The sequence below is a fragment of the Lathamus discolor genome, chromosome Z (assembly GCF_037157495.1).
Source record: "Lathamus discolor isolate bLatDis1 chromosome Z, bLatDis1.hap1, whole genome shotgun sequence".
In the NCBI taxonomy this organism is placed as follows: Eukaryota; Metazoa; Chordata; class Aves; order Psittaciformes; family Psittacidae; genus Lathamus; species Lathamus discolor.
This window is the reverse complement of record NC_088909.1, coordinates 39,272,231-39,288,996: the sequence shown is the minus strand read 5'-3', so window position 1 is coordinate 39,288,996 and position 16,766 is coordinate 39,272,231. Positions and strand designations below refer to the sequence as shown.

At 36.0% G+C, this 16,766-nt stretch overlaps 1 protein-coding gene across 1 annotated transcript in view; it reads left to right on the top strand.

Moving 5' to 3' along the window:
* The window catches only part of FBXL17 (F-box and leucine rich repeat protein 17), a 310,790-nt gene that overhangs the window by 60,603 nt on the left and 233,421 nt on the right, over positions 1 to 16,766 (top strand). The window contains exon 5 of the mRNA XM_065662668.1: positions 16,056 to 16,163. Within this exon, the coding sequence (XP_065518740.1) occupies positions 16,056 to 16,163 (108 nt within the window). The remainder of the gene's footprint in view (positions 1 to 16,055; positions 16,164 to 16,766) is intronic.

Sequence of the window (16,766 nt, the reverse complement as noted above, 5' to 3'; positions counted from 1 at the left end):
TGGTTTGGGGTTTGGTGGTTCTGTTTTTTTTTGCTTCTGCTTTAATCTGCGAAAATGATGTACTTTCTGAAGGATTTGTCATTGTGAACTGGAGGACTATTTGGCATTTTAAGTCATTGAGAAGAGTGAAAACCATGAAGGGAATATGCTGGCAGCCATGACTACAGTTGAGTTATGCTTCTATGCTCAAACTAGTATACCGCTGTTTCAGCAGGATGGCCGAGATTACAACACTTACACAATTTTCCCATGCAGTAATATTCATTGAATTCTGTTAAATAGTACAGACTTTTTGGAATTTCTTGTTAAATGTTGAGGTTCCTAAAGCCTCTGATACTTGCCTGGTTATTTTAACTAATGTAAGGAATACATGGAAACTTATGGAAGAGAGACCTGTTGCGTCAGGGAGTCCCTTGCTACCATAGCTAGTCACATGATTTAGTACTGTTTGGATGTAAAACCATTTTGATCCAAAAAATAGTTGCATTGCTTACAGTGTTAATACTGGGAAGTTGACACGCTGTAAAATGTGGAAGTTTATTTCAGTTCTTAGTCTTTGTTATCAGTATTTCCACATAAGATCTGTGATTATAATTGTCCTTAGCTAGGATAATTTTTTCTTAGTTCTCAACTTCTAGTGTGTCTCAGGTGAGAGATAGGATCCTGACTTTGGTAAACACTGTGCTCTTTTGAAGTGTCTCATTTGCTTCCATTCTATTTCATGATTTTGGTACCTCTTTATTTTCTAGTCTGAATATGAGTGAACAGAATTGAAAGAGCTTCTTTCAAATACTTTTCACTAAATGCATTGCAAGACTGTGTTCCTTCTCTCTTCTAGGGAAACCTTACCTGGTGTCCTGGGTTTAGCAGTAGCAGTCAGTTTTTCTCCTTCTTAGTAGCTGGTGCAGCACTGTGTTTTGACTTCCAGCCTGGGAAGAGAGCTGATAACACCGATGTTTTTAATTGTTGCTAAGTAATGTTTATTCTGGCTAAGGACTTTGTGAGTCTCATGGTCTGCCAGGGACGATGGGAGGCCGGGAGGAAGCAGAGACAGGACACCTGACCTAAGCTAGCCAAAGAGATATTCCATACCACAGTACATCATGCCCAGGGAGGTAACTGGGAGTTACCCGGAAGGGCATGGGCTCTCTTCCGGGGAGTCGAACTCGTTCGGCGAGTGGTATTGTATTCTCTTCCCTTGTTATTTTCTCTTATCATTGTTATCATTGGTGGTAGCAGTAGTGATTTGTGTTGTACCTTAGTTACTGGGCTGTTCTTATCTCAACCCGTGGGAGTTATGTTCTCTCGATTCTCCTCCCCATCCCTCTGGGAGTGGGGAGGGGGAGGGGGAAGGAAAGAAAGAGGGAGAAAAGGGGCGGGGGGTTGGGCACGGGGGAGTGAGTGAACGAGCTGTGTGGCTTGGTTTAAACCACGACACACCTGGTAGGTGATATGATGTTGTGTGGTTTTTTTGTATGGCTGTATCTAATTGGTGCTTGTAGTACTAATCAGTAACCAGACAGTACACCCAGTATCTTCTCCTTTGATGTATTTCTAGCAGGTAAGATCTGAGTGTGTAACAGAAGTTCTAGTGAATGCTCTTCACATAATGCTGTTCAGTTTCATACTTTTTGCTTTACTTGAGTCTTCAGACTCGTCCAGTTCTTCATAAACAGGCTTGTTCAGTATAATCAACACAGTTATTCTCATCTGTGTTGAATATACTCCAAACTTCACCAATAAAGTTCATCGTATTTTGATTTTTGGAGATGGCATATTCTTCTTAATAGAACTATTTAATACCTATTACAAGACTCTGTTTTACAGATTTACTCAATTACTCTCCTTTCAGACAAGTTCATGGCTATTTGCATTTTAGCCAGTTTGTATCCTGTCCTTTAATTGTTATATTGATTTCCATTCCTCCATTTAATAACTTACTTTGTATTATCCTGTGAAGGGCATTACTCGTATAAGTTGTTGTTGCTGTGTTTTGTCCATTGAAGAAAACTCTCCCAGGCAGCTGTAAATTGACAGTAGCCTCATTTAGGTAAATGTGTGGTTTAGATTTTTCATTTACCTCTGCATGCTTTTTCTTTCTTCTATTTTTTTATTGGCAACTGAGTAATTTATACTCTGAAGGTCAGAAGAGGAATTGAATTAATGAGTTTGCAGAGAGAGAGAGACTGGCTCTGCAATTCTTATTTTGAGGTAGTGAGACTAAGGCAGCTAAGGGTCCAACTATCCAGGGATAAATGAACAAGGTGGATGATTTTTATGATTGTCCAACTGGTCATTCTGTTTTTTTCTGAGAAGGAAGTTGCCAAGGAGAGCCTGAAGAGGCCTGAGTACTCATTTATATTCTGGTGGTTCTGCAGATATATGAGGATGAGAGATTGAGTTGGGAATCCAGAAAGACAAAAATAAACTTATAACAATTTTCCAGATACTACTTTGGGAATAGAAATAACATAATTGTTATTCTGTTTATAGTTCTGGGTACAGAGAACTTAATTCTTGACCTCTGTCTCTCTAGTCTCTGCCTCCCTACCCCAAAGAAAAAAAAAAAAAAGAAATTGCTGATGCAGTGCAAGTGGAAGTCATTAAGCAGTGTACTTGGACACTACTGATGATTATTTGAGAGCTGACCTAATTGATTGCTTTGCTAGAAGCTGGAGATGTTAAAGATCCATTGATTATACAAAGCATTGGATATTGTGTTGTTCGCTGTTTTTCATAATTGCAGCTGATTTGTGAAGGAATTCATCAAAAGATTTAGGAGGCTACCAATAATTTGTGTATTTTGCAGTAAGGTAATGGCTCATCTTCCCTTATCGATTTGTATAGCTTGTTTTACATCTCTGGCATCAAAAATGACTTTCCTGCTTGTAGTTTTATTTACCAGTAGGGAATAGTGGGATAAAGGTGAGGGATGTTCTATTGTCAAGGATTAAAAAGATACACAAAAAAAATAAAGTGTAATTTGTTTCAAAAAAATGTTGATTAGCTCAACTAGAAAATGTTCCTGATGTATCTGTTACTTTATGCATTTATTCAGAATTGGGCTTATTAGTTTGAAGGTGTATTGGTTTGGGGTTTTGTTTTTTTGGTTTTTGGTTTCATTGTTCTTGTGCCTTTTTTTTTTTTAAGGTTATTATTTCTCTGGTTTTTTGTTTTTTTGTTTGCTCTTGGTTGGGGACTGGCTGAAAATTGGTTCATTGGCCATGAGCAATTGTTTTGGGTATTTTTGCATCGTCGTTTTCCTTGGTTAGTTTCCCTACCCCTCTTTATTCTTTTTTTGCCCCTATGCTCTGCTGTTGTGAGACCTCACTTGCAGTACTGAGTACAGTTCTGGTGTCCTCAACATAAGATGGACATGGAGCTGTTGGGGCAAGTCCAGAGGAGGGCCGTGAGGATGATCATGAGGCTTGAGCACCTCCTGTACGAAGACAGGCTGAGAAAGTTGGCACTGTTCAGCCTGGAGAAGATGTGTGGAGACCTCATAGCAGCCTTCCAGTATCTGAAGGGGACCTGTAAGGGTGCTGGAGAGGGAATCTTCATCAAGGACTGTAGCGAGAGGACAAGGGGTAATGGGTTCAAACTTAAACAGGCAAAGTTTAGATTGGATATAAGGAAGAAGTTCTTTACTGTGAGCGTGGTGAGGCACTGGAATGGGTTGTCCAAGGAAGTTGTGAATGCTCCATCCCTGATGGTGTTCAAGGCCAGATTGGCTGGAGCCTTGGGTGACATGGTTTAGCGTGACGTTTCCCTGCCCATGGCACAGGGGTTAGAACTAATGATCTTAAAGTCTTTTCCAACCCCAACTATTGATTAAAATGTGCCTGGAGAATTGTTATAGTTGTGATCTCTATTTTCTCAATGTGCTGCACTCTGGGAAGAGCAAGTAGGTGTTTCTTTTTCTTTTCTTCTTTTAAAACTGAATTTGTGAACTTCAGCACCCTCTTCTGCTGGTCCTGCCATTATCACACAGCATGCAGGGCTCCAGACTTTCAGGGTTTCAGCCTGTCTGCATGGAGGTCTGGCTCCATTAAGCTTAATCAGGGCTGTAGTCATATATACTCATATACATATATACTCATATAGCAGTCCCACTTGCATTTCTTGTCAGCAAGATGCTGTTCTTGAATGTGTGTGTGTAGTGATTGAGATAATCTGAGTACATCTTTCATATTCTTTAGACAACATGTAAAGATAAAAAGTAAAATCTAACTCATGTTCACATTCATGTCATATCACCTACTTGCTTCTAAAACATTTTCTAGTGTCTCAGCCATAATTTTGGAACTGTTTCAAGTTCTGCATTGATATGATGACAGAGGGAAACATCCTTAATTTCTAGTTACTTTGTGCTTTTCTTGGAGCTATAGATTGTTATTCCTTCACTTTCTACTGTGTCAGTAAGAGCCCTTGTGAAATTATTTGTGTTCGTATTTTAGTCTTTGGTCTTGGAAATGGAAAAATTGTTTAATCCAGATGACAAAAAGGCAAGACTATATTTTATTTGTTTATTGTTTTACTGTTTTGTGTTTATTGTTACGCATTTTCTGTTTCTTTTGCCATATGCAACCAGATGACCTCTTCAGACTTAACTCCGATAGGTCAGAATTAGTGATGTAATTTATACCAACCAAATAGACTACTGTATATAAAATTGTCTTACCAAACAACATCTATGAGTTTCTTGTTTGCTGAGTTTCCAGGGAGGAAATGTCAAGACTGCTTTTACCAAAAAAGACCACAATTTTTGTGTTCTGACAAACTACTTGGTTCAAAGGTCTGTTAAAATGAAATCCTGAAGGAGCAGGTCTGTTATGAAGAAGTTGGGTAGACTGTTACCAGCTATAATCACCTTCTCTTTAATGCATTTTGGAAGTAATTGGTTTCCCTTGCTATTGTGATTAGGACAGAGAAAAAGTTTTGATGGTTGGTTGGGTTTTTTTGTTGCTGTTTTCTTGTTGTTTTTTTTTTTTTGTTTGTTTGTTTACTTTGGGTTTTTGGTTTTTTTTAGTGCAAACATTAAAAATAACACAGCTCAGTTTCTATTGTGGTGTTTTCAATGTTTTGTTGCATGGTATAGTAGTGTACTACTTGTCTCCATATAAAGAAGGATATATAAGGAATAAAGCATAGAAAGTGTACTTAAGAGTTTTCTTTTCTGGACTAGACATGACAGTTTGCTAAAATCTATAAATCAAATTTCCACTGAAGTGTATGAAAGAATATGTATCTGTATCCTATGTGATACCAGTTTTTATTTTAACTTTTTTTGAACCAAACTGTGTTATTGCATTTGAGTCTTTGTTTATATGCATAGTAAAGCTTTATTTCTGCTGTTTTATTTTTTTTTATTGTTGCTATGTTTGGAGATCGCTCCTACCAGTTACCACTGATACCAAACTGTGATTGTAATGAAATAGTGAATCACAGCAGTGAATGCTGAAGATTACCATTTTAATGACTAATTTTCCTTCAGCTTTTCATTGTAGGCCAGTACCATTCACGTAATAACTCTCACTCTGTAGCATGTTTACTTCTTACTGTAGAATTTCTTGGCGAACTCAGTACCAATTCATAAACATAGAGAAAAGACTCTAAAGCTGCTGTTAAGAGAATCGTAATGTGTTACACTAGTGTCTTTGCTAAGCAGACCATATGTCTGCTTATTGTAGGGCTGGGTGGATAAGAAAGCATGAAAACAAACATATTTCATACAAGTGCAAAACTTAGAGGACTACCTTAAATCACGTCCTCTTTTTATTAGTGTTTTCATCATGTCTCATGCATTTAAAGATTTTAACTACTTTATGGTTTAAAGCTGATTCTGCTTCAGATTGGTAGAATAAGTCAGTTGGTGTACTACTCGATCAGACTTCTGTATCAGTAGTTAAACTAAATTAGGAGGAATGCATGCAGATCACTAAAGAGAATATTACAAAGAAAAAATCTTCTTGTTGCTTCTAATTACCAAGTGTTTCTTTTTACCTGTAGTTCTGTTGTGTGAAGATAATTTATAAGTCAAACCAAGACCATTTCAGTTTCTGTGCAGTGTGCATTTCCCGATTTCATCTGAACTTATGATGCTGAATAGAAGTGCTTTGAAAACATGTCTGCTTCAATCAGGATTTGGATTCTTACTCTACCTGTTGTATATTTTGTTTTTGGCTTTTTTGGTTTTGCTTTTTTTTACCTTTCTTTCTATTTGGTTTTTGTGGTGTTTTTCTGTGTGGGGTTTTCTTTGTTTGGTTTTTTTTTTTTTTTTTTTTGCTTGTTTTGTTGGGTTTTTTTTGTTTTTTAGGCTTGAATAATATAGAATATTCTTGATTTTTCATCAGTGAAACTTGAAGACTTACAGTACTCAGATTGAGCAGGATGAATAAGCATTACTACTAAGTACCTAATGCCCTTTCTGTTAGCCAGTAATAAAATTATACCATGTCCATTACTCTTTATTACAAGAAAGTTCTTTTTTCGCCTGCATGTGTAACTCTTCTTTTAGAAGGATTTCTCATAGGGAGAATATAATTTCATTTTAACATCTTAGAATATCAGAAGGAAATGTGAAGGGCTGGTTAAAATTTTAAAGTTTTCTGTCTTCCTTAAGAGATGCATTAAAATAAATTCAGTCTGTAATCTTCTTTGCATCTGAAATTTGAGTAACATTCTGTGTGTTGCTTTCTTGTTTAAACATTGTATAATAAGTGTGTTACCCAAGAAGGCTAATATGTAAGTTTGAGTAAGGTGTAATGATTTTAAGAAGCATGTGGTATCCCAGTGAATGGTGATGTCTATTTAAATTATATGTATATTTTGTGAGCTTTGCTATACAATGTTGGATTTATGTATTATGTAAAGAATCATTTAATATTTTTCAGTAAAATGCCTTTTCTTTTTTCTCCTTGTGGAGTATAAAGTATAGAAAAGGAAACCCACTTAATTTTGAAATTACTTTCTATGACCTACGCAGTTGTAATCATAGTTCTGCTGTCTTCATGTTAACTTGTATTTATTGCTATGTGTAGGATTCTCTCATTTTATTTCTTCTCATTTCCTATGTGACATAGGAGACATTTAACCAGTTAAAGAGCATATATATGCTTCATGCTGAAGAGCATAATTTGCAACATAAGACTTCTTCTCCCCTCCCTTAACATATGTATTGATCCCATCATTTGTAACATATGGTGATTGTATGCTTCAAGTAGAATTCATGTAATCAGAATTGTAAAGTTCTCTGAGTGAAACTTACTTTGGTAGATTGGCCAGACAGAACTTTTCCACCTGTAAGCTATAGAGGAAAATTTTGGAAAACCTTGTCTTTCTGTGTTCGTGAAAGAGGAGGTGGTAATGAATCTGTAAATTGTGTGTATGGAATGCCATCTGATAAAATATCTTGGAGGTGGGTTGTGAGAAAGGTTTTTGTAATTGTGCCCACTTTCAGGTTGTGCAGTAGCAATTGTTGCTGATGGCAGCCTTACCTGTTTGTTACAGCTGACGGTACCAGCTTCATGATGTCACATTATATTTCAGTTGAGGTATAGGTAGATTTAACTTTGAAAAACCCCAACTTTAGCTGCATGAAAAACAGATGCAAATGCTGTGATTCCTTTAGTGGTTTTTATGGTGTAGAAGGTACTGTGTGTATACGTTACACTACATTTTTGACTGCTACAGGAATTTCCCTACTCATTAAAATTAAATGGTATCTCTGAAACTTGAAGATTTGAACAAGAACTGCATCATTTTCTACCTCTTTTACATGTTCTAAGTGTTTAATATTTTTAGGAGAAAATGTTCACATTATTTTAAAAGATTACTTTTTCGGTCATATCTACTAATGCTTAAAATAAACTTATGATACTAAGGGATATATACTACTTTATCTCTCAAGATTTCTGGATGATTTTGTAGGTATGAGTAAATACCAGATATTTGCAGTCTTTGTGTGCATATTAGCTTTTAGAGGCTACAATACCTGTGTTGCCACTGTCCTATGTATTAATACTATGTAGGTGTTACAAGCCCATATTGCTGGTTGCATTGAATACTAGGAATATGCTTGTGTTGACAAGTTGGAGAGTTTTGGGGTTTGGTTAGATATATCACTCTTCTTACCGGTGTTTTGACTTATTTCAGTTTGTTATAATTCTTTTCCCTGAGGAAACTTCTTCAGACATAGTGAAGAGTCTGGACCATATTTATCCCTATAGCATTCCAAAACGCATACATTAGGTTTTGATGGGAGAGTTACAGTATATTCATACTAACCTGTTGCTTTGTTAATGTACAAAAGTTTTGACGTGAAAAACTGCCAGAACTATTTATTTCTGAGTTGGTATAGTGTGATAGCAGTGAGAGTTTTGCCAAAGTTGCTATTTAAATTTCTTACCTGGTGTCGTGGGTTAAACCCAGCCACGCAGGTCGTTCACTTCCTCCCTCCCCTACTCCCAGAGGGACGGAGAGGAGAATCGAAAAGAATGCAACTCGCACAGGCTGAGATAAGAACAGTTTAGTAAGTAAGGTATAACACAAATCACTACTGCTACCACCACCAATAATAATGATAAAGGAAATAACAGGGGAAGAGAATACACCGCCTCACCACCAGCCGATCCAAAACTCGCCCCACCCCACCTGACTGAGCACCGACCGATACCTTGTCCAAACCTGCAGTGAACTAGTCCTTCCGGGTCACTCTCAGTTACATCCTGGGCATGACGTGCTGTGGTATGGAATACTTCTTTGGTCAGTTTGGGTCAGGTGTCCTGTCCTTGCTTCCTCCCAGCTTTCCCTCCTCCCTGGTGTAGAGCATGAGGCTCAGAAAGTCCTTGGCCAGACCAAACATTTGAGCAGTAGCTAAAAACATCGGTGTTATCAGCACCATTCCCAGGCCGAAAGTCAGAAACACAGCGCTGCACCAGCTACCAAGAAGGAGAAGAAATGACTGCTACTGCTGAACCCAGGACACCTGGAGTAAAAATATTGAAGAAATAACAATTAGTTTTGCCCATGCAATGATCTGACAAGAGAGCAAGCTTATGCTATGATCATGATGGTGCTTTTAAAGGAAGGAACACGGACTTGTCGGATTCTTGACCAAGAAAGCTGAAGGGTTTATTTGGGCATTTAGGAGGCCTTCAGAAGATAATCAGAGTAATGAACAAAATGAAACAGTTAATGTTTTTTGATGTACAAAAATTGCAGCGTTCTTCGGATAAAGCAAAAGGAAGTAGAATAACGGTGTTTAACAGTTTACAGGCATAATGACCTAAGTAGTTCAAGGGTTGTGTGTGAACAAGGCCTCTTGTATTTCTGAACATTAATAACGCTTTTCTGGATCCATTTTAGTGAGGAAAGAATGTAAGCACAAAGCAGTTACAAGAAAATGTACTGTAAAATAAACTTCCAGCCACTTAAGAAGCCTTAAGTTGTGGTAAACAGATAAATGTGCCAGAGTGCATCATTTTAATGGGAATGTGTAAGATCAGATTTTATAGGGAAAGTGAAAATAAAAGTTAGTTTCTTCACAAAAGTATTTTAATGGGCATGAGATCTGTTCTGTTAGGGTGGACAGGTTCTGTTGAATAAACTGGAGTTTTATGTTATTTCTCTACTCGTAATACAGAATAGGAAATACACTTTTATAGCTGTGGGGACGTTAAATTGGGAGATAATGCAGAGTCATCTTCTGTCACATAATGGTTGAATATTTGATTCATACACTCCTTACACAGGGAGGAAATATTGCGTGGCTACACCAGTAAACCATGGACCTATCTTGCAGTTGCATTGAAACATTTTTCTTGCTTTCTGTTCCGAGTGATTCTAAATGAAAATGCTTGATCTGTGTCTCCCAGCATATGGACACACTGGTCCTTTTGATTCAGTATTGTGAATTAAAGTGGATGGTTAGGATATTATTTTTAATTTCTAGAAATTATTATTAATTCTTTTTAAACACTTAGTTTTCCCATAACATTTTGTAAATACACAGTATCTCTGATGTGTGGTTTTCGTTTGTAATGCAGGAGCATTGTGTGTCTGCAAATGAGTATATATTTTTTACAATTTTCTGAAATTTTAATGCTTATCAGGTTATGACTCAATGCAGTTTGAGGAAACATATAGGGGGTTTTTTTTGGAAGCATTTTTTTGCCAAGCCAGAAAAAATACATTTTCATAGAATTATAGAATCATAGAATAGTTAGGGTTGGAAGGGACCTTCAGATCATCTAGTTCCAACCCCCCTGCCATGTGCAGGGACGCCTCACAGTAGACCATGTTACTCAGGACTCCATCCAAAGTGACCTTGAACACTGCCAGGGATGGAGCTAGAAGGGCAATATTTTATAAACTGAAAAATTGCTTTTACAACTTTATTTGTGTTTTGCAACAAACAAATTATGGTGTGCTGATAGGCTTGTTCAATGTAAGTACATTCAAACTGTACTTTGTGTTAATGGGAATCAGAGATAATTTGTGTTGAGATTTGAGATTTGTTTTCTAACCCAGACATTTAAACCAGTTGGAAAATAGTAGTTGTCAGTAGTTACCTATTTTTTCATACTTAATATGTTCCAAGTGTGGTTTTCGGTTTAATATTAATTAATTCAGGGGATAAAATAGATCAAAATTGGAAGAGGAACTAATATGTTTTGATGGCTGCGTCATTATTAGTGAGAAGAGAATAAGACTAAGCAGTAATAACTCTGTGCCATGGTTGATGTTACCAGAATGTAACAACATTAGGCCAGCTGGTAAATACAACATAAAATACTTCTTTCAGAATACTCCTTTCAGCTCTTTACATTAGTCCTTATGCTCTTGTCTATCTTTTCCTCTCATATTGTGGACATACAGTAATGCTATATCCTAAGCTTGGTTCTGCATTTTGGCAGAGCGTCTGTCTGCGCCTCAGCTAACTTGATAAATCGTAGCCAATCAAATGGTGTAATCTATTGTTAATAAATCGTATTATTAAAATGAGGTTTTAATAATTTGTTTATAAAGTAAGGTTAGAAACTAGTGAGTGCCCTAGTATATTTAGTGGAATCTTAAGATTAAATCTCTGAGTAAATAATTTTGAGTATAGCAGCCTCCTCTAGAAGTGAATTTAAAAATTAAAATGAATTCATATTTTAGCTCAAAAGTGGTTAAAGTGGTTAAATTAAAACAATTTGCTTGTAAATACTTTGTGGATTAGGAACGTATGTGTAGTCTTAAATGTAAGTTTAGTAGTGTAAAATTTACTAGCATTTAGCTTCTAGTCTAATATTGTGATTGTGTTTGAGCCTCTGTTAAAAAAGTAATTTTGAAACTGTTAGTAGAGGGGCAATGCCATGTTTCTCTGTGTGGTGAAGAGGGATCATCTAATCATAATTCTTTGCAATGACTAGCCTTTATTTCCCTCTTCACCCTTTGACGAAATACAATAAATTCAACAACTTTTACTTTGCATAATGGTTAACTGTTGGTGGTTGCATTTTAGCATTGCAGTGGCAATACAAATTTTAAGCTAAGCCGGAAGAACCTATGTAAATATTTACATATATCCAGGCAGTTACTCTCAGAACTGTTTCATTACTGTGATCTGCTATTTAGTTTTTATTTAATGATGTTTAGTCTTTCCTGCTGATAGAAGAGTGGTAGTCTGGATGCTCTTTGTTTATGAAAGATACAGATCTTTCTGTATATGAGCAATCTCATTGATTTACGGTTCCTTTTTTTTTTTTTTTTTTTTTTCCCCCGGTATGTGTTACATATACCTTGTATTGGGCTGTATGTATCCCTGTTTGTAATTTGGCTCACCTGTAAGCTGGTGGACTGAGTTACTCCAGGATAAATGCCTTTGCTTTGTGTGATATACATGTATCTTGTGAAATTAATACATTTCAGGAGTTTCTGTAAAAGAGTAAAACAAAAGTTATGCCTGAGGTTAGCCTAATTGCATGTCATGGTCACTTACTGCATGCAAGGATTTTAGGGAAAACAGACCAGGGAAAATGCATATTGTTTGAGTATGTGATGTAAAACACAGATTTGGAGGCCCTAGCTACATGGTCCATGCAGGGCAGATTCCTGGGTGGGCCTTGGCATGTAGTATATAATAATGCACAGGTAAGGTAGTTTTAGGACTGAATTAGCATATGAGCTCTTTGTAAACATATCTCTTTTCAAACATAAAACTGAATTTTACTAAGTCCTCCCTAGCCCTTCCCCTCTTCCTGTACTGCCCAAAAATAAGTGAGGTTAAGCTGGTGTCTGATCAAGGTTTATGGAGTAATGAACTGGGAGAAGAGGGTTTCTTCTACCATTAGTGCTGACTTGTGCAGTGCATACTTACATGGCAGACTGACTCTCTGCTTACATGAGAACATGTTTTACTCTGGCCGAGTTATCCTACTAGGTGTCTTTCTTCTGAGGAATATCTGACATACTTTGCGTACTTTTATTTATGTATATTACATGGAAAAAATGGCACATTACTGAGACTGCAGTCCACCTGAACATGGTGCATTCTGTGGCAGTCACTATTTGTATTCCTGTCTCTCTCTGAGTTATTTCAGTTTGACATTCTTGTTTTAGTTATAATTTAAGTGGCTTGTATTTTTACACCTCAGACTTTCTTTTTGAATTACCGTCTTTGCTTCAGAGCTGTTCCATTTTGCTCCTTCAATTATTGAATAGAATGTGAAATAAAGACTAACTTGGAATAGTCAAAGTACGGTGTTTCTGTAAAACAATGAAGAACTGAAATTCATATATTATAGGCTACAATACATAAAAAGAAAATTATTAAACCATATCTCACCTATCTTAGGTCTTTTTAATAGGAGCAAAATCTGTGCCATTAGTTCCAGACCATCGTATTTCCCATTCACAGTGCTTTAGTGCATAACTTATAAATTTGTCCTCATCATCCTATATTACTTTTTCAAAGCAAGACTAACATCAAGCAAGCCAGGATGAATGAAAGTCGATGAAGGTCGACTAGACAATCCAATTATTAAAGATTCATGGAAGAACAGTACTGTGATCTGTAAAAGAATTGGGTGTGAATTTCTGTATCTTTGTTGACAAGGGTCACTTCTGTAGAACTGCAACATATTTTCTATGGTAATGTGGTTTTAGATTATTCCAGTCAAACTTGTTCCTATAGCATGTCTGAATGTCAGTTGTTTATATTCTAAAATTCTGCATTCTATACTCTATTATTTTGCAGAAGACATATTTATAATACAGGCCCTTAAGGAAAATGTACTATATAGTTACATATTGTATTACAAAGAGCAGTGTTAAGATTGCATAATTGTGTAATACGTGCCATTGCTAATTTTCCACACTTTTTTTTTTCATCAGTTACTTACCTTTTATTCTGCAGAACAGGCCATCTCTTGGGAGCATAGAACACTTTGTGTACAAAAGCATACAAACACTTTTGTACAGTAAAAGAAGTTACTATTTCTGGTAACTACTTATAGTAGAAGTAGTGAGCTGACCAGCATGTTTTAGTTTAAATGTGAATGTTCAAGTATGTGTATAAGCCATCTGTGCTAGACACTTCAGATGATAGAACAGAAGAAAGTTTAGTTAAGCAGAAGAAAGTTGTTTTCAGTCTTAGGGACTGACTTGAGCTTTAAAGTTTGCTTTGTTCCTTTTATTTCAGGTGTGTCTGAAACCTACCTGCTGGTTTGGTTTTTCATTTTTTTGTCCCCTGTATGAATAGGTCTAAGGAAAAATAATACTTCTACATACAAACCTTGTTCCATTATGGGTTTTTTTTGAGTCATACATATATCAGGACAGATTATAGTATTCGGTGACAAATTATATCTGAAGACTAATAGGTAAAAGTACTAGACTATGCCACACATGTTTATAAATAAATTCCGAACTAGTACATGCTCTTACTGTTTTCTACCCTTGCAAAAAAACAAAACAAAAAGACTCAATATAGATGTTATTTTGTACCCTGTCATCAGATATTAGCTTACAAGATTTTTTAACTGGTATTTCTGTACATCTTACATTTATTCCGTGGGAAGCCATTCCTGTGAAATTGCGTGTGTATATATATGTATGTAGAGAAATACATATTTTTCTTCCCAACAAATACAATTGCAGGAGAGTGTGGTCCTGTGTTGAGTAGCTAACCAAACAGAATATCAAGTGGCCTTCATTACAGGCTGTGTAGGAATCATGTTACTAAAATATCAATTGCTATGAATGACGTAGGAGCTGGAAAAGAAGTAATGTATTTCCTAGGTACTGGACAACTGGTGTAGTAAAGGATGTGAAATGACACATAGGAGCTGAAAAAGAAGTAATATACTCCTAGGTAGTGGACAACTGGTATAGTAAAGAATGTGAAGTGACAGTGCTGAGAAAATTTTTACATTGTTTCCCAATAAAAGTTGAAGTTAGCTTCTGCAGCTGATGGAGTTTTATTGGCTGACAGCGAAGGACAGGATCTTTTACTGAGCTGAGCTTAAAGACAGCAACAATTTCAATGATCTGCTATTTTATTTATAAATCAAGATTTAAGAACAGAAATTGCTGTTTGCAGTAGCAAAATGTCTATGTAAAGGGGTGATTTCTACAACAGTAATTTTAAAGTATATGTGGGTAATGTCTGACTGCTTTTTAGAGATTGTAAACAATTTTTCTAAACCTGGAAAATACAGAGGTAATGAAGACTCTTTTCCTGACTAGATGATGCATATCTAACGAGCACTGAAAAGGTTTGCTGCTAATCTGTAAACTGTTTATTTATATCTATATATAATCTACTAACTTTTACCAAAATTATTTTTTCAGACATTTTATTTAGAATGCAAAATACTCCATAGTATGAACAATGAAGTGACGTGTTAGGCAAGTGCAAACTGTGGATAAAGGTGTTTCACAGCACAGCAGGTGTAAAGTTCCTGTGTATGTATTCACATGAGGCTAAGTTGTAGACTAGTATTTCAAAATTTGTTTTGCTTTTGAGTTCTGTGATAACAAGAAGACATCCTTACAAACCCAGAATGTCCTTAGCATTCAGGATTTATGATTCCAGATGCAGTGAGACATTCCTGAGCAGTTTTGCTGACAAATACAGGTTTTGTCCTAAAATCAAGATAGAGTTTTGCATTGTTGTCATTTGCACTAGGTGAGGGGAGGATGGAGGGGAGAGGGAAGGGAAAGAAAGAAAAGAAAAACCAAACAAAAAACCCCCAATGAACTTGTATAAAAGCTGGTGTGCAGGTGCATTAAGTATACCCACATCAATATTCCTCACAGAGTTCACAAAATACTGTCCTTTTAAATAGTCTACATACAAAGCATTACATTTATGTGATGGGTTGTGTTTCATAGTTACTAAAGTTTGTTAGACAAATTTAATTATAAAGAAACAAAGCAGGTGTAGAAATAAATAAATTACAATAGTAAATTAGGTAGCATCTCCATTCAGCTGATAACTGACATGGGTGTATTGCCAAGATATGCAAGTCTCATGTGGGGCATACAGATGGAACACTGCATTTAAGTTAAAATCATCAATTGTTTTGTTTTAGTAAAGATGCTTACAAAAGGAATATAGACTTAAGCTACCACATAATTAAAATTCTGTGAGGTCAACAATCGGTATAGCATGAAATTGCAGAATCGTAGTAACATTTTTTTAGTATTTTAAATGTTTTTATATAGTTTATGAGAATGGTGGATGAATGGTTTCTTGGGTTATTTACAGGATGACAATAATATTTGTGTTTGGAGCCATCGTTCTCTCACTTCTTCATATTCTTTTCCTCCTCTAAGAAGGTGATCTCCTTTTGCCAAAAAATACATTTTCCTTCTTCTTCATGCACATGTATAGATGTGTGTGCATACCTAGTATTTTCTCTCAAACTCTTGAAATAAATAATAATAGTGATAGTAATAATAAAACTATCAATGAGCAGCTTGTCAATGTTACAGAGAAACTGCTTAGACTGTGTTAAGTATGTGCTTGTATCAGGTATTCAACTATTACCTGTGTATCTTTTCCACAGGTGACAGATCAGTCAGTGAGAGCTTTTGCTGAACATTGTCCAGAGCTTCAGTATGTTGGTTTCATGGGCTGCTCTGTAACATCGAAAGGAGTCATTCACCTTACCAACGTAAGTATCGTACTCCTTTTTGCTGGTCACTGATGTGTTGGACTATTGTCAAACCATAGGTATCAGCTAGGCTAAGTTTATACTATGATGGATAACACTGTTGTAGGCAGAAACATGACAAAATAAATGAACTTTGCAGTATTTGAGCAGACACGTTCCAATTTCCCTGTGTAAAAAGCCTGTCGCAAAAATATATTCAAGGGATGAAACTTTTGCATAGAAATAACAATACTGTTCAGGTCAAAAGTCTTTAAAATGACTTTCGATTCTATTGCAAACAAAAGAAATGTCTATAATTGGAAGTGGAAAACTCATAGTGCTAAAGATTTAGACACTTTGTATATATCCATCTTTGTATTTTAACATAGTGTTATTGATACATTTTATTTTCTTTCCTTTTTCTTTTCTGTAAGAGGAGTGATGTGTGAGGGAACTAACTTGAGTAAACATGCAGGAAATAATGGAAACATTCAATAAAATTAATGAGTAGGGTGAGGTAGATAAACAGCATATTAATTAAAATTCATGACTGAAAATAAATCCAGGTATCATGCGAACATCATGGAGAAGAGAGGAAAATACATCAGGAATAGATAAATTAAT